General features: G+C 51.3%; 2 protein-coding genes across 6 annotated transcripts in view; both read left to right on the plus strand.

Moving 5' to 3' along the window:
• Positions 1-25,270, plus strand: part of LOC141174479 (uncharacterized) — a 62,645-nt gene extending 37,375 nt beyond the window's left edge. Inside the window, exons 2-5 of the mRNA XM_073659411.1 lie at positions 24,010-24,083; positions 24,175-24,307; positions 24,956-25,029; positions 25,121-25,270. Of these exons, the coding sequence (XP_073515512.1) occupies positions 24,010-24,083; positions 24,175-24,307; positions 24,956-25,029; positions 25,121-25,270 (431 nt within the window). The remainder of the gene's footprint in view (positions 1-24,009; positions 24,084-24,174; positions 24,308-24,955; positions 25,030-25,120) is intronic.
• KCNC1 (potassium voltage-gated channel subfamily C member 1) overlaps positions 1-25,383 on the plus strand; it is a 341,595-nt gene that overhangs the window by 172,604 nt on the left and 143,608 nt on the right. The gene's annotated exons all lie outside the window — the stretch shown is intronic.

The following is a 25,383-nucleotide window of genomic DNA, read 5'->3' on the forward strand; positions in this document are numbered from 1 at the left end:
AACAGTGTCGTGCATTTGTGGAGCAATGCATGCTACACTTTAAGGCCTACCCTCTTTATTTTCCTTCCGATTGGGCTAAAGTGGCCTTTATTATGTCTTACCTGGCGGGGGATGCCTTGGAATGGATCAACCCCCTATATGAGACACAGGATCCGATCCTCCGGGACCTAATGGCCTTCCTGGTGGCCTTTCTAATGGTCTTCGATGATCCTAACCCGGAGGCTCCTGCTGAAGCTTCACTTCCCAATATCCCGGAGCAGCCCCAATGGGTAATGTGTGTGGGTAGCGTAATAGTTCTCCAGCCCAATGAGACTACTGCCCACCCAGAATCCTCACAGGGTGACTACGCTTTCCGGAATACTTCTCCCAACCTCAAGAGGCAGTCCAGACGTGCTAGACTTAGAGGCAAGCAGTCACGCCTGGGTCTGTCCTCCCTGAGACCTCCTGAACCCTTCGGGGTGCCACCTGGTGGTGAATGGACAGAGACTTTCCTATTTCCTGTACCTGATACCTCGCCTGCTTCCTCCAGTGAGTCCGACCTAGTGTTCTCCGAAGCAGAAGTTACTCCCGAGTCTCTACACCCCTCCGACCAGGCGGAGGACCTCCAGTTGTGTTTAGAACCCTTCGGGGTGCCACCTGGTGGTGAATGGACAGAGACTTTCCTATTTCCTGTACCTGATACCTCGCCTGCTTCCTCCAGTGAGTCCGACCTAGTGTTCTCCGAAGCAGAAGTTACTCCCGAGTCTCTACACCCCTCCGACCAGGCGGAGGACCTCCAGTTGTGTTTAGAACCCTTCGGGGTGCCACCTGGTGGTGAATGGACAGAGACTTTCCTATTTCCTGTACCTGATACCTCGCCTGCTTCCTCCAGTGAGTCCGACCTAGTGTACTCTGAAGCAGATGTTTTCTCTGAGCCTCAGTACTCTTCTGACCCGGCGGAGGACCTCCAGTTGTTTCCTGAATCCTCCGGGGTACCACCAGATAACAAAGAGACAGTGACTTTTCCTCATTATGTACCTGATAACCCGTCTATTTCTTCCTGTGAGCTTGACAAGATGTACCTCGAAGCAGAGATTACCCTCAAGTCTCTGTTCCCCTCCAACCCAGTGAACGACTGGTCCTCGAATTCCCTGCGGAAGATTCTGGCAGGCCTGAAGAAGAGGGGGCGTAAGGGGGGAGGTACTGTAACATACCTGGCGGCGTCCTTGCATGGTGGTCCATCTCCCACTGTGCAAGAGGGCGCACTTGATCTCCTGTCCAGAATGTCTCTCTGGCTTCCCTCCATGCTGTCTGTTTGTGTTTGTGTCTGTCTCTGCTGCTTAAGGGCGGCGCCCGATCACTTCCTGCTTTTTGTACCTGCTGTGGGTCACACCCCTTGTGCGTCCTCAGCCTATCGCTGTCTGTCACTTGGTATATAGCTCAGCAGCTCCCTTCTATCCCTGCCTGAGCATAAGTGTTTCTTTCAGTGTGTGCTTGCACTCTGAAGGTGCCAGGTCCCGTCTTTGTTTCCCTGTCCGCCTTTCCTGGAGGCTTATTTCCAGGCCTGTCTGAACTAAGTCCTGTATGTTTCCTGCCTTGCGGTGTCAGCTCCCGTGTCTGAACTGTGTCCTGTATGTCTCCTGCTTTACGGTATTAGTTCCCGTGTCTGAACTAAGTCCTGTATGTCTCCTGCTTTACGGTATTAGTTCCCGTGTCTGAACTAAGTCCTGTATTTCTCCTGCCTTGCGGTGTCAGCTCCCGTGTCTGAACTGTGTCCTGTATGTCTCCTGCTTTACGGTATTAGTTCCCGAGTCTGAACTGAGTCCTTTCTGTGTTCTTTAGTCTGTCCTGTCTGAACACGCTCCTTGCCTGTTCGTTTCGCCTCTCTGGGGGCAGTATTCCCAGACCCGCTCCTGTATCCCGCTGCAGTGTCGGTCTCCTCCGTACACTCAGTTCCAGTCTGAACTCTCTCCTATCCTTTACCTGTTTTGCCTCTATGCCCATTCCCTTCCTTTTTCTGCAGAGTCTGAACTTGTACCTAACTCCTGCCTGTTGTCTCTGTACTCCCGTTTGTGAGTTTGTGGTCCACTCGCTACTTCACTGCAAGTACCCTGTGGGTGTCTGGCTCTGCCTTTCCCTTCCTGTCTGTTCCGTGTGAACAGAGTCCTGTCCTGCCCTGCTTCTGCCCGCTGCTCCTGCAGTCCTGTCCTGCCCTGCTTCTGCCCGCTGCTCCGGCAGTCCTGTCCTGCCCTGCTTCTGCCCGCTGCTCCGGCAGTCCTGTCCTGCCCTGCCTGTACCCTATCCTGCCTGTATTGTTCCTGAGTCCCAGTGTGTACTGGGCCCTATCCTGCCTGTATTGTTCCTGAGTCCCGGTTTGTACTGGGTTCTTTCCCGCCTGTGTTCCTACCTGCTAGTGCCTCCCCGTCTGCACTCTAGCTGTGCTTGCCTTTACCCCCCTGCCTGCATACCCGCCTGCCTGCATACCAGTCTGTGTGCCAGCCTACCAGCCTGTTCCTGTATTCCCCTGTGTGGGTCAACAGCCGTGTCCGGGGTCTGTCCTGGAGTAGCACCTGGTCCCTCTGCTCGGTTCCTCCTTGGTGCACTGGCGTCGTATGCCGTCGTGCGACCCTGGTCGGATCGGGTGAATACTTAGTCACGCCCCTCCAGGCATACACTCTCCGGCACGGTCCAGTGGAATCACTACCAGTCACATGCACACGCCGCTCTAGCCCGGGCGTGTGCATAACAGTTAGTAATGGAGAGGGATCTATCAGGCATCAAGCCCCGGGGTTAGTAATGGAGAGGAGTCTATCAGACATCAAGCCCTGGGGTTAATAATGGAGAGGGGTCTATCAGAGATCAAGCCCGGGGTTAGTGATGGAGAGGGGTCTATCAGACATCAAGCCCCGGGGTTCGTAATGGAGAGGAGTCTATCAGACATCAAGCCCTGTGGTTAGTAATGGAGAGGAGTCTATCAGACATCAAGCCCTGGGGTTAGTAATGGAGAGGGATCTATAAGGCATCAAGCCCCGGGGTTAGTAATGGAGAGGGGCTATCAGACATCCAGCCCCGGGGTTAGTAATGGAGAGGAGTCTATCAGACATCAAGCCCTGGGGTTAGTAATGGAGAGGGATCTATCAGGCATCAAGCCCTGGGGTTAGTAATGGAGAGAGGTCTATCAGAGATCAAGCCCGGGGTTAGTAATGGAGAGGGGTCTATCAGACATCAAGCCCTGGGGTTAGTAATGGAGAGGGGTCTATCAGACATCAAGCCCCGGGGTTAGTAATGGAGAGGGGTCTATCAGACATCAAGCACTGGGATCAGTAATGGAGAGGGGTCTATCAGACATCAAGCCCTGGGGTTAGTAATGGAGAGGAGTCTATCAGACATCAAGCCCTGGGGTTAGTAATGGAGAGGGGTCTATCAGACATCAAGCCCTGGGGTTAGTAATGGAGAGGGATCTATCAGGCATCAAGCTCTGGGGTTAGTAATGGAGAGAGGTCTATCAGAGATCAAGCCCGGGGTTAGTAATGGAGAGGGGTCTATCAGACATCAAGCCCTGGGGTTAGTAATGGAGAGGGGTCTATCAGACATCAAGCCCCGGGGTCAGTAATGGAGAGGAGTCTATCAGACTTCAAGCCCTGGGATCAGTAATGGAGAGGGGTCTATCAGACATCAAGCCCTGGGGTTAGTAATGGAGAGAGGTCTATTAGACATGAAGCCCTGGGGTTAGTAATGGAGAGGGGTCTATCAGACATCAAGCCCCGGGGTTAGTAATGGAGAGGGGTCTATCAGACATCAAGCCCTGGGGTTAGTAATGGAGAGGAGTCTATCAGACATCAAGCCCCGGGGTTAGTAATGGAGAGGGGTCTATCAGACATCAAGTCCTGGGATCAGTAATGGAGAGGGGTCTATCAGACATCAAGCCCTGGGGTTAGTAATGGAGAGGGGTCTATCAGACATCAAGCCCTGCGGTTAGTAATGGAGAGGGGTCTATCAGACATCAAGCCCTGGGGTTAGTAATGTAGAGGGGTCTATCAGACATCAAGCCCCGGGGTTAGTAATGGAGAGGGGTCTATCAGACATCAAGCCCCGGGGTTAGTAATGGAGAGGGGCTATCAGACATCAAGCCCTGGGGTTAGTAATGGAGAGGGGTCTATCAGACATCAAGCCCCGGGGTTAGTAATGGAGAGGGGTCTATCAGACATCAAGCCCTGGGGTCAGTAATATAGAGGGGTCTATCAGACATCAAGCCCTGGGGTTAGTAATGGAGAGGGGTCTATCAGAGATCAAGCCCGGGGTTAGTAATGGAGAGGGGTCTATCAGACATCAAGCCCCGGGGTCAGTAATGGAGAGGAGTCTATCAGACATCAAGCCCCGGGGTTAGTAATGGAGAGGAGTCTATCAGACATCAAGCCCTGTGGTTAGTAATGGAGAGGAGTCTATCAGACATCAAGCCCTGGGGTTAGTAATGGAGAGGGATCTATCAGGCATCAAGCCCCGGGGTTAGTAATGGAGAGGGGCTATCAGACATCAAGCCCCGGGGTTAGTAATGTAGAGGGGTATATCAGAGATCAAGCCCCGGGGTTAGTAATGGAGAGGGGTCTATCAGACATCAAGCCCTGGGGTTAGTAATGGAGAGGAGTCTATCAGACATCAAGCCCTGGGGTTAGTAATGGAGAGGGGTCTATCAGACATCAAGCCCGGGGTTAGTAATGGAGAGGGGTCTATCAGACATCAAGCCCTGGGGTAAGTAATGGAGAGGGGTCTATCAGACATCAAGCCCTGGGGTCAGTAATGGAGAGGAGTCTATCAGACATCAAGCCCCGGGGTTAGTAATGGAGAGGAGTCTATCAGACATCAAGCCCTGTGGTTAGTAATGGAGAGGAGTCTATCAGACATCAAGCCCTGAGGTTAGTAATGGAGAGGGATCTATCAGGCATCAAGCCCCGGGGTTAGTAATGGAGAGGAGTCTATCAGACATCAAGCCCTGGGGTTAATAATGGAGAGGGGTCTATCAGAGATCAAGCCCGGGGTTAGTGATGGAGAGGGGTCTATCAGACATCAAGCCCCGGGGTTCGTAATGGAGAGGAGTCTATCAGACATCAAGCCCTGTGGTTAGTAATGGAGAGGAGTCTATCAGACATCAAGCCCTGGGGTTAGTAATGGAGAGGGATCTATAAGGCATCAAGCCCCGGGGTTAGTAATGGAGAGGGGCTATCAGACATCCAGCCCCGGGGTTAGTAATGGAGAGGAGTCTATCAGACATCAAGCCCTGGGGTTAGTAATGGAGAGGGATCTATCAGGCATCAAGCCCTGGGGTTAGTAATGGAGAGAGGTCTATCAGAGATCAAGCCCGGGGTTAGTAATGGAGAGGGGTCTATCAGACATCAAGCCCTGGGGTTAGTAATGGAGAGGGGTCTATCAGACATCAAGCCCCGGGGTTAGTAATGGAGAGGGGTCTATCAGACATCAAGCACTGGGATCAGTAATGGAGAGGGGTCTATCAGACATCAAGCCCTGGGGTTAGTAATGGAGAGGAGTCTATCAGACATCAAGCCCTGGGGTTAGTAATGGAGAGGGGTCTATCAGACATCAAGCCCTGGGGTTAGTAATGGAGAGGGATCTATCAGGCATCAAGCTCTGGGGTTAGTAATGGAGAGAGGTCTATCAGAGATCAAGCCCGGGGTTAGTAATGGAGAGGGGTCTATCAGACATCAAGCCCTGGGGTTAGTAATGGAGAGGGGTCTATCAGACATCAAGCCCCGGGGTCAGTAATGGAGAGGAGTCTATCAGACTTCAAGCCCTGGGATCAGTAATGGAGAGGGGTCTATCAGACATCAAGCCCTGGGGTTAGTAATGGAGAGAGGTCTATTAGACATGAAGCCCTGGGGTTAGTAATGGAGAGGGGTCTATCAGACATCAAGCCCCGGGGTTAGTAATGGAGAGGGGTCTATCAGACATCAAGCCCTGGGGTTAGTAATGGAGAGGAGTCTATCAGACATCAAGCCCCGGGGTTAGTAATGGAGAGGGGTCTATCAGACATCAAGTCCTGGGATCAGTAATGGAGAGGGGTCTATCAGACATCAAGCCCTGGGGTTAGTAATGGAGAGGGGTCTATCAGACATCAAGCCCTGCGGTTAGTAATGGAGAGGGGTCTATCAGACATCAAGCCCTGGGGTTAGTAATGTAGAGGGGTCTATCAGACATCAAGCCCCGGGGTTAGTAATGGAGAGGGGTCTATCAGACATCAAGCCCCGGGGTTAGTAATGGAGAGGGGCTATCAGACATCAAGCCCTGGGGTTAGTAATGGAGAGGGGTCTATCAGACATCAAGCCCCGGGGTTAGTAATGGAGAGGGGTCTATCAGACATCAAGCCCTGGGGTCAGTAATATAGAGGGGTCTATCAGACATCAAGCCCTGGGGTTAGTAATGGAGAGGGGTCTATCAGACATCAAGCCCTGGGGTCAGTAATGTAGAGGGGTCTATCAGACATCAAGCCCTGGGGTCAGTAATGGAGAGGGGTCTATCAGACATCAAGCCCCGGGGTTAGTAATGGAGAGGGGTCTATCAGACATCAAGCCCCGGGGTTAGTAATGGAGAGAGGTCTATCAGACATCAAGCCCCGGGGTTAGTAATGGAGAGGGGTCTATCAGACATCAAGCCCTGGGGTTAGTAATGGAGAGGGGTCTATCAGACATCAAGCCCGGGGTTAGTAATGGAGAGGGGTCTATCAGACATCAAGCCCTGGGGTTAGTAATGGAGAGGGGTCTATCAGACATCAAGCCCGGGGTTAGTAATGGAGAGGGGTCTATCAGACATCAAGCCCTGGGGTTAGTAATGGAGAGGGGTCTATCAGACATCAAGCCCCGGGGTCAGTAATGGAGAGGAGTCTATCAGACATCAAGCCCCGGGGTTAGTAATGGAGAGGAGTCTATCAGACATCAAGCCCTGTGGTTAGTAATGAAGAGGAGTCTATCAGACATCAAGCCCTGGGGTTAGTAATGGAGATGGGTCTATCAGAGATCAAGCCCGGGGTTAGTAATGGAGAGGGGTCTATCAGACATCAAGCCCCGGGGTCAGTAATGGAGAGGAGTCTATCAGACATCAAGCCCCGGGGTTAGTAATGGAGAGGAGTCTATCAGACATCAAGCCCTGTGGTTAGTAATGGAGAGGAGTCTATCAGACATCAAGCCCTGGGGTTAGTAATGGAGAGGGATCTATCAGGCATCAAGCCCCGGGGTTAGTAATGGAGAGGGGCTATCAGACATCAAGCCCCGGGGTTAGTAATGTAGAGGGGTATATCAGAGATCAAGCCCCGGGGTTAGTAATGGAGAGGGGTCTATCAGACATCAAGCCCTGGGGTTAGTAATGGAGAGGAGTCTATCAGACATCAAGCCCTGGGGTTAGTAATGGAGAGGGGTCTATCAGACATCAAGCCCGGGGTTAGTAATGGAGAGGGGTCTATCAGACATCAAGCCCTGGGGTAAGTAATGGAGAGGGGTCTATCAGACATCAAGCCCTGGGGTCAGTAATGGAGAGGAGTCTATCAGACATCAAGCCCCGGGGTTAGTAATGGAGAGGAGTCTATCAGACATCAAGCCCTGTGGTTAGTAATGGAGAGGAGTCTATCAGACATCAAGCCCTGAGGTTAGTAATGGAGAGGGATCTATCAGGCATCAAGCCCCGGGGTTAGTAATGGAGAGGAGTCTATCAGACATCAAGCCCTGGGGTTAATAATGGAGAGGGGTCTATCAGAGATCAAGCCCGGGGTTAGTGATGGAGAGGGGTCTATCAGACATCAAGCCCCGGGGTTCGTAATGGAGAGGAGTCTATCAGACATCAAGCCCTGTGGTTAGTAATGGAGAGGAGTCTATCAGACATCAAGCCCTGGGGTTAGTAATGGAGAGGGATCTATAAGGCATCAAGCCCCGGGGTTAGTAATGGAGAGGGGCTATCAGACATCCAGCCCCGGGGTTAGTAATGGAGAGGAGTCTATCAGACATCAAGCCCTGGGGTTAGTAATGGAGAGGGATCTATCAGGCATCAAGCCCTGGGGTTAGTAATGGAGAGAGGTCTATCAGAGATCAAGCCCGGGGTTAGTAATGGAGAGGGGTCTATCAGACATCAAGCCCTGGGGTTAGTAATGGAGAGGGGTCTATCAGACATCAAGCCCCGGGGTTAGTAATGGAGAGGGGTCTATCAGACATCAAGCACTGGGATCAGTAATGGAGAGGGGTCTATCAGACATCAAGCCCTGGGGTTAGTAATGGAGAGGAGTCTATCAGACATCAAGCCCTGGGGTTAGTAATGGAGAGGGGTCTATCAGACATCAAGCCCTGGGGTTAGTAATGGAGAGGGATCTATCAGGCATCAAGCTCTGGGGTTAGTAATGGAGAGAGGTCTATCAGAGATCAAGCCCGGGGTTAGTAATGGAGAGGGGTCTATCAGACATCAAGCCCTGGGGTTAGTAATGGAGAGGGGTCTATCAGACATCAAGCCCCGGGGTCAGTAATGGAGAGGAGTCTATCAGACTTCAAGCCCTGGGATCAGTAATGGAGAGGGGTCTATCAGACATCAAGCCCTGGGGTTAGTAATGGAGAGAGGTCTATTAGACATGAAGCCCTGGGGTTAGTAATGGAGAGGGGTCTATCAGACATCAAGCCCCGGGGTTAGTAATGGAGAGGGGTCTATCAGACATCAAGCCCTGGGGTTAGTAATGGAGAGGAGTCTATCAGACATCAAGCCCCGGGGTTAGTAATGGAGAGGGGTCTATCAGACATCAAGTCCTGGGATCAGTAATGGAGAGGGGTCTATCAGACATCAAGCCCTGGGGTTAGTAATGGAGAGGAGTCTATCAGACATCAAGCCCTGGGGTTAGTAATGGAGAGGAGTCTATCAGACATCAAGCCCCGGGGTTAGTAATGGAGAGGGGTCTATCAGACATCAAGCCCTGGGATCAGTAATGGAGAGGGGTCTGTCAGACATCAAGCCCTGGGGTTAGTAATGGAGAGGAGTCTATCAGACATCAAGCCCCGGGGTTAGTAATGGAGAGGGGCTATCAGACATTAAGCCCTGGGGTTAGTAATGGAGAGGGGTCTATCAGACATCAAGCCCCGGGGTTAGTAATGGAGAGGGGTCTATCAGACATCAAGCCCTGGGGTCAGTAAGATAGAGGGGTCTATCAGACATCAAGCCCTGGGGTCAGTAATGTAGAGGGATCTATCAGACATCAAGCCCTGGGGTCAGTAATGGAGAGGGGTCTATCAGACATCAAGCCCCGGGGTTAGTAATGTAGAGGGATCTATCAGACATCAAGTCCTGGGGTCAGTAATGGAGAGGGGTCTATCAGACATCAAGCCCTGGGATCAGTAATGGAGAGGGGTCTGTCAGACATCAAGCCCCGGGGTTAGTAATGGAGAGGAGTCTATCAGACATCAAGCCCCGGGGTTAGTAATGGAGAGGGGTCTATCAGACATCAAGCCCTGGGATCAGTAAAGGAGAGGGGTCTGTCAGACATCAAGCCCTGGGGTTAGTAATGGAAAGGGGCTATCAGACATCAAGCCCTGGGGTTAGTAATGGAGAGGGGTCTATCAGACATCAAGCCCCGGGGTTAGTAATGGAGAGGAGTCTATCAGACATCAAGCCCCGGGGTTAGTAATGGAGAGGGGCTATCAGACATCAAGCCCTGGGGTTAGTAATGGAGAGGGGTCTATCAGACATCAAGCCCCGGGGTTAGTAATGGAGAGGGGTCTATCAGACATCAAGCCCTGGGGTCAGTAATATAGAGGGGTCTATCAGACATCAAACCCTGGGGTTAGTAATGGAGAGGGGTCTATCAGACATCAAGCCCTGGGGTCAGTAATGTAGAGGGGTCTATCAGACATCAAGCCCTGGGGTCAGTAATGGAGAGGGGTCTATCAGACATCAAGCCCTGGGATCAGTAATGGAGAGGGGTCTGTCAGACATCAAGCCCTGGGGTTAGTAATGGAGAGGAGTCTATCAGACATCAAGCCCCGGGGTTAGTAATGGAGAGGGGCTATCAGACATCAAGCCCTGGGGTTAGTAATGGAGAGGGGTCTATCAGACATCAAGCCCCGGGGTTAGTAATTGAGAGGGGTCTATCAGACATCAAGCCCTGGGGTCAGTAATATAGAGGGGTCTATCAGACATCAAGCCCTGGGGTTTGTAATGGAGAGGGGTCTATCAGACATCAAGCCCTGGGGTCAGTAATGTAGAGGGGTCTATCAGACATCAAGCCCTTGGGTCAGTAATGGAGAGGGGTCTATCAGACATCAAGCCCCGGGGTTAGTAATGGAGAGGGGTCTATCAGACTTCAAGCCCCGGGGTTAGTAATGGAGAGAGGTCTATCAGAGATCAAGCCCGGGGTTAGTAATGGAGAGGGGTCTATCAGACATCAAGCCCCGGGGTTAGTAATGGAGAGAGGTCTATCAGAGATCAAGCCCGGGGTTAGTAATGGAGAGGGGTCTATCAGACATCAAGCCCTTGGGTCAGTAATGGAGAGGGGTCTATCAGACATCAAGCCCCGGGGTTAGTAATGGAGAGGGGTCTATCAGACATCAAGCCCTGGGGTTAGTAATGGAGAGGGGTCTATCAGACATGAAGCCCTGGGGTCAGTAATATAGAGGGGTCTATCAGGCATCAAGCCCTGGGGTTAGTAATGGAGAGAGGTCTATCAGAGATCAAGCCCGGGGTTAGTAATGGAGAGGGGTCTATCAGACATCAAGCCCCGGGGTTAGTAATGGAGAGGGGTCTATCAGACATCAAGCCCTGGGGTTAGTAATGGAGAGGGATCTATCAGGCATCAAGCCCTGGGGTTAGTAATGGAGAGAGGTCTATCAGAGATCAAGCCCGGGGTTAGTAATGGAGAGGGGTCTATCAGACATCAAGCCCTGGGGTTAGTAATGGAGAGGGGTCTATCAGACATAAGGCCCCGGGGTCAGTAATGGAGAGGAGTCTATCAGACTTCAAGCCCTGGGATCAGTAATGGAGAGGGGTCTATCAGACATCAAGCCCTGGGGTTAGTAATGGAGAGAGGTCTATTAGACATGAAGCCCTGAGGTTAGTAATGGAGAGGGGTCTATCAGACATCAAGCCCCGGGGTTAGTAATGGAGAGGGGTCTATCAGGCATCAAGCCCTGGGGTTAGTAATGGAGAGAGGTCTATCAGAGATCAAGCCCGGGGTTAGTAATGGAGAGGGGTCTATCAGACATCAAGCCCTGGGGTTAGTAATGGAGAGGGGTCTATCAGACATCAAGCCCCGGGGTCAGTAATGGAGAGGAGTCTATCAGACTTCAAGCCCTGGGATCAGTAATGGAGAGGGGTCTATCAGACATCAAGCCCTGGGGTTAGTAATGGAGAGAGGTTTATCAGACATCAAGCCCCGGGATTAGTAATGGAGAGGGGTCTATCAGACATCAAGCCCTGGGATCAGTAATGGAGAGGGGTCTATCAGACATCAAGCCCTGGGGTTAGTAATGGAGAGGAGTCTATCAAACATCAAGCCCTGGGGTTAGTAATGGAGAGGGGTCTATCAGACATCAAACCCTGGGGTTAGTAATGGAGAGGAGTCTATCAGACATCAAGCCCCGGGGTTAGTAATGGAGAGGGGTCTATCAGACATCAAGCCCTGGGATCAGTAATGGAGAGGGGTCTGTCAGACATCAAGCCCTGGGGTTAGTAATGGAGAGGAGTCTATCAGACATCAAGCCCCGGGGTTAGTAATGGAGAGGGGTCTATCAGACATCAAGCCCTGGGGTTAGTAATGGAGAGGAGTCTATCAGACATCAAGCCCCGGGGTTAGTAATGGAGAGGGGTCTATCAGACATCAAGCCCTGGGATCAGTAATGGAGAGGGGTCTGTCAGACATCAAGTCCCTGGGGTTAGTAATGGAGAGGAGTCTATCAGACATCAAGCCCTGGGGTTAGTAATGGAGAGGGGTCTATCAGTGATCAAGCCCTGGGGTTAGTAATGGCGAGGGGTCTATCAGACTTCAAGCACTGGGATCAGTAATGGAGAGGGGTCTATCAGACATCAAGTCCCTGGGGTTAGTAATGGAGAGGAGTCTATCAGACATCAAGCCCTGGGGTTAGTAATGGAGAGGAGTCTATCAGACATCAAGCCCTGGGGTTAGTAATGGAGAGGGGTCTATCAGACATCAAGCCCTGGGGTTAGTAATGGAGAGGGGTCTATCAGACATCAAGCCCTGGGATCAGTAATGCAGAGGGGTCTGTCAGACATCAAGTCCCTGGGGTTAGTAATGGAGAGGAGTCTATCAGACATCAAGCCCTGGGGTTAGTAATGGAGAGGGGTCTATCAGAGATCAAGCCCTGGGGTTAGTAATGGAGAGGGGTCTATCAGACTTCAAGCACTGGGATCAGTAATGGAGAGGGGTCTATCAGACATCAAGTCCCTGGGGTTAGTAATGGAGAGGAGTCTATCAGACATCAAGCTCTGGGGTTAGTAATGGAGAGGGGTCTATCAAACATCAAGCCCTGGGGTTAGTAATGGAGAGGGGTCTATCAGACATCAAGCCCTGGGGTTAGTAATGGAGAGGGGTCTATCAGACATCAAGCCCCGGGGTTAGTAATGGAGAGGGGTCTATCAGACATCAAGCCCTGGGGTTAGTAATGGAGAGGGGTCTATCAGACATCAAGCCCCGGGGTTAGTAATGGAGGGGGGTCTATCAGACATCAAGCCCTGGGGTTAGTAATGGAGAGGGGTCTATCAGACATCAAGCCCTGGGGTTAGTAATGGAGAGGGATCTATCAGAGATCAAGCCCCGGGGTTAATAATGAAGAGGGGTCTATCAGACATCAAGCCCTGGGGTTAGTAATGGAGGGGGGTCTGTCAGACATCAAGCCCTGGGGTTAGTAATGGAGAGGGGTCTATCAGACATCAAGCCCTGGGGTCAGTAATGGAGAGGGGTCTATCAGACATCAAGCCCTGGGGTCAGTAATGGAGAGGGGTCTATCAGACATCAATCCCTGGGGTCAGTAATGGAGAGGGGTCTATCAGACATCAATCCCTGGGGTCAGTAATGGAGAGGGGTCTATCAGACATCAAGCCCCGGCGTTAGTAATGGAGAGGGATCTATCAGAGATCAAGCCCCGGGGTCAGTAATGGAGAGGGGTCTATCAGACATCAAGCCCTGGGGCTAGTAATGGAGAGGGGTCTATCAGACATCAAGCCCCGGGGTTAGTAATGGAGAGGGGTCTATCAGACATCAACCCCCGGGGTTAGTAATGGAGAGGGGTCTATCAGACATCAAGCCCCGGGGTTAGTAATGGAGAGGGGTCTATCAGACATCAAGCCCCGGGGTTAGTAATGGAGAGGGGTCTATCAGACATCAAGCCCCGGGGTTAGTAATGGAGAGGGGTCTATCAGACATCAAGCCCCGGGGTTAGTAATGGAGAGGGGTCTATGAGACATGAAGCCCTGGGGTTAGTAATGGAGAGGGGTCTATCAGACATCAAGCCCCGGGGTTAGTAATGGAGAGGGGTCTATCAGACATCAAGCCCCGGGGTTAGTAATGGAGAGGGGTCTATGAGACATCAAGCCCTGGGATTAGTAATGGAGAGGGGTCTATGAGACATCAAGCCCTGGGGTTAGTAATGGAGAGAGGTCTATTAGACATGAAGCCCTGAGGTTAGTAATGGAGAGGGGTCTATCAGACATCAAGCCCCGGGGTTAGTAATGGAGAGGGGTCTATCAGGCATCAAGCCCTGGGGTTAGTAATGGAGAGAGGTCTATCAGAGATCAAGCCCGGGGTTAGTAATGGAGAGGGGTCTATCAGACATCAAGCCCTGGGGTTAGTAATGGAGAGGGGTCTATCAGACATCAAGCCCCGGGGTTAGTAATGGAGAGGGGTCTATCAGGCATCAAGCCCTGGGGTTAGTAATGGAGAGAGGTCTATCAGAGATCAAGCCCGGGGTTAGTAATGGAGAGGGGTCTATCAGACATCAAGCCCTGGGATTAGTAATGGAGAGGGGTCTATCAGACATCAAGCCCCTGGGTTAGTAATGGAGAGGAGTCTATCAGACATCAAGCACTGGGATCAGTAATGGAGAGGGGTCTATCAGACATCAAGCCCTGGGGTTAGTAATGGAGAGGAGTCTATCAGACATCAAGCCCTGGGGTTAGTAATGGAGAGGGGTCTATCAGACATCAAGCCCTGGGGTTAGTAATGGAGAGGAGTCTATCAGACATCAAGCCCTGGGGTTAGTAATGGAGAGGGATCTATCAGGCATCAAGCTCTGGGGTTAGTAATGGAGAGAGGTCTATCAGAGATCAAGCCCGGGGTTAGTAATGGAGAGGGGTCTATCAGACATCAAGCCCTGGGGTTAGTAATGGAGAGGGGTCTATCAGACATCAAGCCCCGGGGTCAGTAATGGAGAGGAGTCTATCAGACTTCAAGCCCTGGGATCAGTAATGGAGAGGGGTCTATCAGACATCAAGCCCTGTGGTTAGTAATGGAGAGAGGTCTATTAGACATGAAGCCCTGGGGTTAGTAATGGAGAGGGATCTATCAGACATCAAGCCCTGGGGTTAGTAATGGAGAGGGGTCTATCAGACATCAAGCCCCGGGGTTAGTAATGGAGAGGGGTCTATCAGACATCAAGCCCTGGGGTTAGTAATGGAGAGGAGTCTATCAGACATCAAGCTCCGGGGTTAGTAATGGAGAGGGGTCTATCAGACATCAAGCCCTGGGATCAGTAATGGAGAGGGGTCTATCAGACATCAAGCCCTGGGGTTAGTAATGGAGAGGAGTCTATCAGACATCAAGCCCTGGGGTTAGTAATGGAGAGGGGTCTATCAGACATCAAGCCCTGGGGTTAGTAATGGAGAGGAGTCTATCAGACATCAAGCCCCGGGGTTAGTAATGGAGAGGGGTCTATCAGACATCAAGCCCTGGGATCAGTAATGGAGAGGGGTCTGTCAGACATCAAGCCCTGGGGTTAGTAATGGAGAGGAGTCTATCAGACATCAAGCCCCGGGGTTAGTAATGGAGAGGGGCTATCAGACATCAAGCCCTGGGGTTAGTAATGGAGAGGGGTCTATCAGACATCAAGCCCCGGGGTTAGTAATGGAGAGGGGTCTATCAGACATCAAGCCCTGGGGTCAGTAATATAGAGGGGTCTATCAGACATCAAGCCCTGGGGTCAGTAATGTAGAGGGATCTATCAGACATCAAGCCCTGGGGTCAGTAATGGAGAGGGGTCTATCAGACATCAAGCCCCGGGGTTAGTAATGTAGAGGGATCTATCAGACATCAAGCCCTGGGGTCAGTAATGGAGAGGGGTCTATCAGACATCAAGCCCTGGGATCAGTAATGGAGAGGGGTCTGTCAGACATCAAGCCCCGGGGTTAGTAATGGAGAGGAGTCTATCAGACATCAAGCCCCGGGGTTAGTAATGGAGAGGGGTCTATCAGACATCAAGCCCTGGGATCAGTAATGGAGAGGGGTCTGTCAGACATCAAGCCCTGGGGTTAGTAATGGAGAGGGGCTATCAGACATCAAGCCCTGGGGTTAGTAATGGAGAGGGGTCTATCAGACATCAAGCCCCGGGGTTAGTAATGGAGAGGAGTCTATCAGACATCAAGCCCCGGGGTTAGTAATGGAGAGGGGCTATCAGACATCAAGCCCTGGGGTTAGTAATGGAGAGGGGTCTATCAGACATCAAGCCCCGGGGTTAGTAATGGAGAGGGTTCTATCAGACATCAAGCCCTGGGGTCAGTAATATAGAGGGGTCTATCAGACATCAAGCCCTGGGGTTAGTAATGGAGAGGGGTCTATCAGACATCAAGCCCTGGGGTCAGTAATGTAGAGGGGTCTATCAGACATCAAGCCCTTGGGTCAGTAATGGAGAGGGGTCTATCAGGCATCAAGCCCCGGGGTTAGTAATGGAGAGAGGTCTATCAGACATCAAGCCCCGGGGTTAGTAATGGAGAGGGGTCTATCAGGCATCAAGCCCCGGGGTTAGTAATGGAGAGAGGTCTATCAGACATCAAGCCCCGGGGTTAGTAATGGAGAGGAGTCTATCAGACATCAAGCCCTGGGGTTAGTAATGGAGAGGGGTCTATCAGACATCAAGCCCTGGGGTCAGTAATATAGAGGGGTCTATCAGGCATCAAGCCCTGGGGTTAGTAATGGAGAGAGGTCTATCAGAGATCAAGCCCGGGGTTAGTAATGGAGAGGGGTCTATCAGACATCAAGCCCCGGGGTTAGTAATGGAGAGGGGTCTATCAGACATCAAGCCCTGGGGTTAGTAATGGAGAGGGATCTATCAGGCATCAAGCCCTGGGGTTAGTAATGGAGAGAGGTCTATCAGAGATCAAGCCCGGGGTTAGTAATGGAGAGGGGTCTATCAGACATCAAGCCCTGGGGTTAGTAATGGAGAGGGGTCTATCAGACATAAAGCCCCGGGGTCAGTAATGGAGAGGAGTCTATCAGACTTCAAGCCCTGGGATCAGTAATGGAGAGGGGTCTATCAGACATCAAGCCCTGGGGTTAGTAATGGAGAGAGGTCTATTAGACATGAAGCCCTGAGGTTAGTAATGGAGAGGGGTCTATCAGACATCAAGCCCCGGGGTTAGTAATGGAGAGGGGTCTATCAGGCATCAAGCCCTGGGGTTAGTAATGGAGAGAGGTCTATCAGAGATCAAGCCCGGGGTTAGTAATGGAGAGGGGTCTATCAGACATCAAGCCCTGGGGTTAGTAATGGAGAGGGGTCTATCAGACATCAAGCCCCGGGGTCAGTAATGGAGAGGAGTCTATCAGACTTCAAGCCCTGGGATCAGTAATGGAGAGGGGTCTATCAGACATCAAGCCCTGTGGTTAGTAATGGAGAGAGGTCTATCAGACATCAAGCCCCGGGGTTAGTAATGGAGAGGGGTCTATCAGACATCAAGCCCTGGGATCAGTAATGGAGAGGGGTCTATCAGACATCAAGCCCTGGGGTTAGTAATGGAGAGGAGTCTATCAAACATTAAGCCCTGGGATCAGTAATGGAGAGGGGTCTGTCAGACATCAAGCCCTGGGGTTAGTAATGGAGAGGAGTCTATCAGACATCAAGCCCCGGGGTTAGTAATGGAGAGGGGTCTATCAGACATCAAGCCCTGGGGTTAGTAATGGAGAGGAGTCTATCAGACATCAAGCCCCGGGGTTAGTAATGGAGAGGGGTCTATCAGACATCAAGCCCTGGGATCAGTAATGGAGAGGGGTCTGTCAGACATCAAGTCCCTGGGATTAGTAATGGAGAGGAGTCTATCAGACATCAAGCCCTGGGGTTAGTAATGGAGAGGGGTCTATCAGTGATCAAGCCCTGGGGTTAGTAATGGCGAGGGGTCTATCAGACTTCAAGCACTGGGATCAGTAATGGAGAGGGGTCTATCAGACATCAAGTCCCTGGGGTTAGTAATGGAGAGGAGTCTATCAGACATCAAGCCCTGGGGTTAGTAATGGAGAGGAGTCTATCAGACATCAAGCCCTGGGGTTAGTAATGGAGAGGGGTCTATCAGACATCAAGCCCTGGGGTTAGTAATGGAGAGGGGTCTATCAGACATCAAGCCCTGGGATCAGTAATGCAGAGGTGTCTGTCAGACATCAAGTCCCTGGGGTTAGTAATGGAGAGGAGTCTATAAGACATCAAGCCCTGGGGTTAGTAATGGAGAGGGGTCTATCAGAGATCAAGCCCTGGGGTTAGTAATGGAGAGGGGTCTATCAGACTTCAAGCACTGGGATCAGTAATGGAGAGTGGTCTATCAGACATCAAGTCCCTGGGGTTAGTAATGGAGAGGAGTCTATCAGACATCAAGCTCTGGGGTTAGTAATGGAGAGGGGTCTATCAGACATCAAGCCCTGGGGTTAGTAATGGAGAGGGGTCTATCAGACATCAAGCCCTGGGGTTAGTAATGGAGAGGGGTCTACCAGACATCAAGCCCCGGGGTTAGTAATGGAGAGGGGTCTATCAGACATCAAGCCCTGGGGTTAGTAATGGAGAGGGGTCTATCAGACATCAAGCCCCGGGGTTAGTAATGGAGGGGGGTCTATCAGACATCAAGCCCTGGGGTTAGTAATGGAGAGGGGTCTATCAGACATCAAGCCCTGGGGTTAGTAATGGAGAGGGATCTATCAGAGATCAAGCCCCGGGGTTAATAATGAAGAGGGGTCTATCAGACATCAAGCCCTGGGGTTAGTAATGGAGGGGGGTCTGTCAGACATCAAGCCCTGGGGTTAGTAATGGAGAGGGGTCTATCAGACATCAAGCCCTGGGGTCAGTAATGGAGAGGGGTCTATCAGACATCAAGCCCTGGGGTCAGTAATGGAGAGGGGTCTATCAGACATCAATCCCTGGGGTCAGTAATGGAGAGGGGTCTATCAGACATCAATCCCTGGGGTCAGTAATGGAGAGGGGTCTATCAGACATCAAGCCCCGGCGTTAGTAATGGAGAGGGATCTATCAGAGATCAAGCCCCGGGGTCAGTAATGGAGAGGGGTCTATCAGACATCAAGCCCTGGGGCTAGTAATGGAGAGGGGTCTATCAGACATCAAGCCCCGGGGTTAGTAATGGAGAGGGGTCTATCAGACATCAACCCCCGGGGTTAGTAATGGAGAGGGGTCTATCAGACATCAAGCCCCGGGGTTAGTAATGGAGAGGGGTCTATCAGACATCAAGCCCCGGGGTTAGTAATGGAGAGGGGTCTATCAGACATCAAGCCCCGGGGTTAGTAATGGAGAGGGGTCTATCAGACATCAAGCCCCGGGGTTAGTAATGGAGAGGGGTCTATGAGACATCAAGCCCTGGGGTTAGTAATGGAGAGGGGTCTATCAGACATCAAGCCCCGGGGTTAGTAATGGAGAGGGGTCTATCAGACATCAAGCCCCGGGGTTAGTAATGGAGAGGGGTCTATGAGACATCAAGCCCTGGGATTAGTAATGGAGAGGGGTCTATGAGACATCAAGCCCTGGGGTTAGTAATGGAGAGAGGTCTATTAGACATGAAGCCCTGAGGTTAGTAATGGAGAGGGGTCTATCAGACATCAAGCCCCGGGGTTAGTAATGGAGAGGGGTCTATCAGGCATCAAGCCCTGGGGTTAGTAATGGAGAGAGGTCTATCAGACATCAAGCCCCGGGGTTAGTAATGGAGAGGGGTCTATCAGACATCAAGCCCTGGGATCAGTAATGGAGAGGGGTCTATCAGACATCAAGCCCTGGGGTTAGTAATGGAGAGGAGTCTATCAAACATCAAGCCCTGGGGTTAGTAATGGAGAGGGGTCTATCAGACATCAAACCCTGGGGTTAGTAATGGAGAGGAGTCTATCAGACATCAAACCCTGGGGTTAGTAATGGAGAGGAGTCTATCAGACATCAAGCCCCGGGGTTAGTAATGGAGAGGGGTCTATCAGACATCAAGCCCTGGGATCAGTAATGGAGAGGGGTCTGTCAGACATCAAGCCCTGGGGTTAGTAATGGAGAGGAGTCTATCAGACATCAAGCCCCGGGGTTAGTAATGGAGAGGGGTCTATCAGACATCAAGCCCTGGGGTTAGTAATGGAGAGGAGTCTATCAGACATCAAGCTCTGGGGTTAGTAATGGAGAGGGGTCTATCAGACATCAAGCCCTGGGGTTAGTAATGGAGAGGGGTCTATCAGACATCAAGCCCTGGGGTTAGTAATGGAGAGGAGTCTATCAGACATCAAGCCCCGGGGTTAGTAATGGAGAGGGGTCTATCAGACATCAAGCCCTGGGATCAGTAATGGAGAGGGGTCTGTCAGACATCAAGTCCCTGGGGTTAGTAATGGAGAGGAGTCTATCAGACATCAAGCCCTGGGGTTAGTAATGGAGAGGGGTCTATCGGTGATCAAGCCCTGGGGTTAGTAATGGCGAGGGGTCTATCAGACTTCAAGCACTGGGATCAGTAATGGAGAGGGGTCTATCAGACATCAAGTCCCTGGGGTTAGTAATGGAGAGGAGTCTATCAGACATCAAGCCCTGGGGTTAGTAATGGAGAGGAGTCTATCAGACATCAAGCCCTGGGGTTAGTAATGGAGAGGGGTCTATCAGACATCAAGCCCTGGGGTTAGTAATGGAGAGGGGTCTATCAGACATCAAGCCCTGGGATCAGTAATGCAGAGGGGTCTGTCAGACATCAAGTCCCTGGGGTTAGTAATGGAGAGGAGTCTATCAGACATCAAGCCCTGGGGTTAGTAATGGAGAGGGGTCTATCAGAGATCAAGCCCTGGGGTTAGTAATGGAGAGGGGTCTATCAGACTTCAAGCACTGGGATCAGTAATGGAGAGGGGTCTATCAGACATCAAGTCCCTGGGGTTAGTAATGGAGAGGAGTCTATCAGACATCAAGCTCTGGGGTTAGTAATGGAGAGGGGTCTATCAGACATCAAGCCCTGGGGTTAGTAATGGAGAGGGGTCTATCAGACATCAAGCCCTGGGGTTAGTAATGGAGAGGGGTCTATCAGACATCAAGCCCCGGGGTTAGTAATGGAGAGGGGTCTATCAGACATCAAGCCCTGGGGTTAGTAATGGAGAGGGGTCTATCAGACATCAAGCCCCGGGGTTAGTAATGGAGGGGGGTCTATCAGACATCAAGCCCTGGGGTTAGTAATGGAGAGGGGTCTATCAGACATCAAGCCCTGGGGTTAGTAATGGAGAGGGATCTATCAGAGATCAAGCCCCGGGGTTAATAATGAAGAGGGGTCTATCAGACATCAAGCCCTGGGGTTAGTAATGGAGGGGGGTCTGTCAGACATCAAGCCCTGGGGTTAGTAATGGAGAGGGGTCTATCAGACATCAAGCCCTGGGGTCAGTAATGGAGAGGGGTCTATCAGACATCAAGCCCTGGGGTCAGTAATGGAGAGGGGTCTATCAGACATCAATCCCTGGGGTCAGTAATGGAGAGGGGTCTATCAGACATCAATCCCTGGGGTCAGTAATGGAGAGGGGTCTATCAGACATCAAGCCCCGGCGTTAGTAATGGAGAGGGATCTATCAGAGATCAAGCCCCGGGGTCAGTAATGGAGAGGGGTCTATCAGACATCAAGCCCTGGGGCTAGTAATGGAGAGGGGTCTATCAGACATCAAGCCCCGGGGTTAGTAATGGAGAGGGGTCTATCAGACATCAACCCCCGGGGTTAGTAATGGAGAGGGGTCTATCAGACATCAAGCCCCGGGGTTAGTAATGGAGAGGGGTCTATCAGACATCAAGCCCCGGGGTTAGTAATGGAGAGGGGTCTATGTGACATCAAGCCCTGGGGTTAGTAATGGAGAGGGGTCTATCAGACATCAAGCCCCGGGGTTAGTAATGGAGAGGGGTCTATCAGACATCAAGCCCCGGGGTTAGTAATGGAGAGGGGTCTATGAGACATCAAGCCCTGGGATTAGTAATGGAGAGGGGTCTATGAGACATCAAGCCCTGGGGTTAGTAATGGAGAGAGGTCTATTAGACATGAAGCCCTGAGGTTAGTAATGGAGAGGGGTCTATCAGACATCAAGCCCCGGGGTTAGTAATGGAGAGGGGTCTATCAGGCATCAAGCCCTGGGGTTAGTAATGGAGAGAGGTCTATCAGAGATCAAGCCCGGGGTTAGTAATGGAGAGGGGTCTATCAGACATCAAGCCCTGGGGTTAGTAATGGAGAGGGGTCTATCAGACATCAAGCCCCGGGGTCAGTAATGGAGAGGAGTCTATCAGACTTCAAGCCCTGGGATCAGTAATGGAGAGGGGTCTATCAGACATCAAGCCCTGGGGTTAGTAATGGAGAGAGGTCTATCAGACATCAAGCCCCGGGGTTAGTAATGGAGAGGGGTCTATCAGACATCAAGCCCTGGGATCAGTAATGGAGAGGGGTCTATCAGACATCAAGCCCTGGGGTTAGTAATGGAGAGGAGTCTATCAAACATCAAGCCCTGGGGTTAGTAATGGAGAGGGGTCTATCAGACATCAAACCCTGGGGTTAGTAATGGAGAGGAGTCTATCAGACATCAAGCCCCGGGGTTAGTAATGGAGAGGGGTCTATCAGACATCAAGCCCTGGGATCAGTAATGGAGAGGGGTCTGTCAGACATCAAGCCCTGGGGTTAGTAATGGAGAGGAGTCTATCAGACATCAAGCCCCGGGGTTAGTAATGGAGAGGGGTCTATCAGACATCAAGCCCTGGGGTTAGTAATGGAGAGGAGTCTATCAGACATCAAGCCCCGGGGTTAGTAATGGAGAGGGGTCTATCAGACATCAAGCCCTGGGATCAGTAATGGAGAGGGTTCTGTCAGACATCAAGTCCCTGGGGTTAGTAATGGAGAGGAGTCTATCAGACATCAAGCCCTGGGGTTAGTAATGGAGAGGGGTCTATCAGTGATCATGCCCTGGGGTTAGTAATGGCGAGGGGTCTATCAGACTTCAAGCACTGGGATCAGTAATGGAGAGGGGTCTATCAGACATCAAGTCCCTGGGGTTAGTAATGGAGAGGAGTCTATCAGACATCAAGCCCTGGGGTTAGTAATGGAGAGGAGTCTATCAGACATCAAGCCCTGGGGTTAGTAATGGAGAGGGGTCTATCAGACATCAAGCCCTGGGGTTAGTAATGGAGAGGGGTCTATCAGACATCAAGCCCTGGGATCAGTAATGGAGAGGGGTCTGTCAGACATCAAGTCCCTGGGGTTAGTAATGGAGAGGAGTCTATCAGACATCAAGCCCTGGGGTTAGTAATGGAGAGGGGTCTATCAGAGATCAAGCCCTGGGGTTAGTAATGGAGAGGGGTCTATCAGACTTCAAGCACTGGGATCAGTAATGGAGAGGGGTCTATCAGACATCAAGTCCCTGGGGTTAGTAATGGAGAGGAGTCTATCAGACATCAAGCTCTGGGGTTAGTAAAGGAGAGGGGTCTATCAGACATCAAGCCCTGGGGTTAGTAATGGAGAGGGGTCTATCAGACATCAAGCCCTGGGGTTAGTAATGGAGAGGGGTCTATCAGACATCAAGCCCCGGGGTTAGTAATGGAGAGGGGTCTATCAGACATCAAGCCCTGGGGTTAGTAATGGAGAGGGGTCTATCAGACATCAAGCCCCGGGGTTAGTAATGGAGGGGGGTCTATCAGACATCAAGCCCTGGGGTTAGTAATGGAGAGGGGTCTATCAGACATCAAGCCCTGGGTTTAGTAATGGAGAGGGATCTATCAGAGATCAAGCCCCGGGGTTAATAATGAAGAGGGGTCTATCAGACATCAAGCCCTGGGGTTAGTAATGGAGGGGGGTCTGTCAGACATCAAGCCCTGGGGTTAGTAATGGAGAGGGGGCTATCAGACATCAAGCCCTGGGGTCAGTAATGGAGAGGGGTCTATCAGACATCAAGCCCTGGGGTCAGTAATGGAGAGGGGTCTATCAGACATCAATCCCTGGGGTCAGTAATGGAGAGGGGTCTATCAGACATCAATCCCTGGGGTCAGTAATGGAGAGGGGTCTATCAGACATCAAGCCCCGGCGTTAGTAATGGAGAGGGATCTATCAGAGATCAAGCCCCGGGGTCAGTAATGGAGAGGGGTCTTTCAGACATCAAGCCCCGGGGTTAGTAATGGAGAGGGGTCTATCAGACATCAAGCCCCGGGGTTAGTAATGGAGAGGGGTCTATCAGACATCAAGCCCCGGGGTTAGTAATGGAGAGGGGTCTATGAGACATCAAGCCCTGGGGTTAGTAATGGAGAGGGGTCTATCAGACATCAAGCCCCGGGGTTAGTAATGGAGAGGGGTCTATCAGACATCAAGCCCCGGGGTTAGTAATGGAGAGGGGTCTATGAGACATCAAGCCCTGGGAATAGTAATGGAGAGTTGTCTGTCAAACACCTCCATTACTAACGAAAGAAACACACACAAAAAGTCCTTTATTTGCAAAAAGCATTCCCCAACAATTCTCCTCTTTTAGACATTTATTACGAAAAAAAAATCCACATTGTCCGCCATAATCCAAATAGAGGTCCCACGATGATACCAGTTTTCTTCGTTCAGTCTACGGAACACCGTTCAGAGAACGCAGCACCGTAGACTGGAGCTGCAGCCACTGCCAGTTCTCACGATGCGCAGTAAGTTCTCACGCTGCGAGTGGTGACGTCAATAAGGTTACCGTAATTCAGCAGCTGTAAACTGCAATAATGTTATTGACATCACCGATAGTCACAGCAGCCGGGTTCTCTTGCTATGGAGCATGAGGACTGGCAGTGGCTGCAGCTCCAGTCTATTAAGCTGCGCTCTCTGGACGAAGAAGACGAGCATTGTTGTGGACTGGACGAAGAAGACGAGGATTATTGTGGGACCTCCATATAGACTTTGTTGGACCAGTGTGGATTTTTTTGTATGGTAATGAATGCGTAGAAGAGGGTAATAGTCAGGGGGTGCTTTCTACAATAAAGGACGTGTGTGCGTGTGTTTTTTCTTTCTTTTGACTACGGGGTTATTATTGGGGGTGGCTGACAGAAGCCTCTCCATTACTAAACACTGGGCTTGATTTCAGCTGACATTACACATCCTGACATCAACCCCAAAACCATTACTCCGATTGCCACCGCACCAGGGCAATAGGGAAGAGCCGCGGCTGAGTTCCAGAAGTGGAACATCTAGTGGATGCGCCATTTCTGGGGCAGCTGATGGCTGATTATTAGGCTGAGTAGGGGCCGATATCCATGGACCTTCCCAGCCTATTAGTATCAGCCCCTAGCTGTCTGCTTAGTAATGGAGAGGGGTCTATGAGACATCAAGCCCTGGGATTAGTAATGGAGAGTTGTCTGTCAAACACCTCCATTACTAACGAAAGAAACACACACAAAAAGTCCTTTATTTGCAAAAAGCATTCCCCAACAATTCTCCTCTTTTAGACATTTATTACGAAAAAAAAATCCACATTGTCCGCCATAATCCAAATAGAGGTCCCACGATGATACCAGTTTTCTTCGTTCAGTCTACGGAACACCGTTCAGAGAACGCAGCACCGTAGACTGGAGCTGCAGCCACTGCCAGTTCTCACGATGCGCAGTAAGTTCTCACGCTGCGAGTGGTGACGTCAATAAGGTTACCGTAATTCAGCAGCTGTAAACTGCAATAATGTTATTGACATCACCGATAGTCACAGCAGCCGGGTTCTCTTGCTATGGAGCATGAGGACTGGCAGTGGCTGCAGCTCCAGTCTATTAAGCTGCGCTCTCTGGACGAAGAAGACGAGCATTGTTGTGGACTGGACGAAGAAGACGAGGATTATTGTGGGACCTCCATATAGACTTTGTTGGACCAGTGTGGATTTTTTTGTATGGTAATGAATGCGTAGAAGAGGGTAATAGTCAGGGGGTGCTTTCTACAATAAAGGACGTGTGTGCGTGTGTTTTTTCTTTC

This window comes from Phyllobates terribilis, unplaced genomic scaffold (genome assembly GCF_046119375.1).
Source record: "Phyllobates terribilis strain yellow unplaced genomic scaffold, ASM4611937v1 Scaffold_13__5_contigs__length_258822181, whole genome shotgun sequence".
In the NCBI taxonomy this organism is placed as follows: Eukaryota; Metazoa; Chordata; class Amphibia; order Anura; family Dendrobatidae; genus Phyllobates; species Phyllobates terribilis.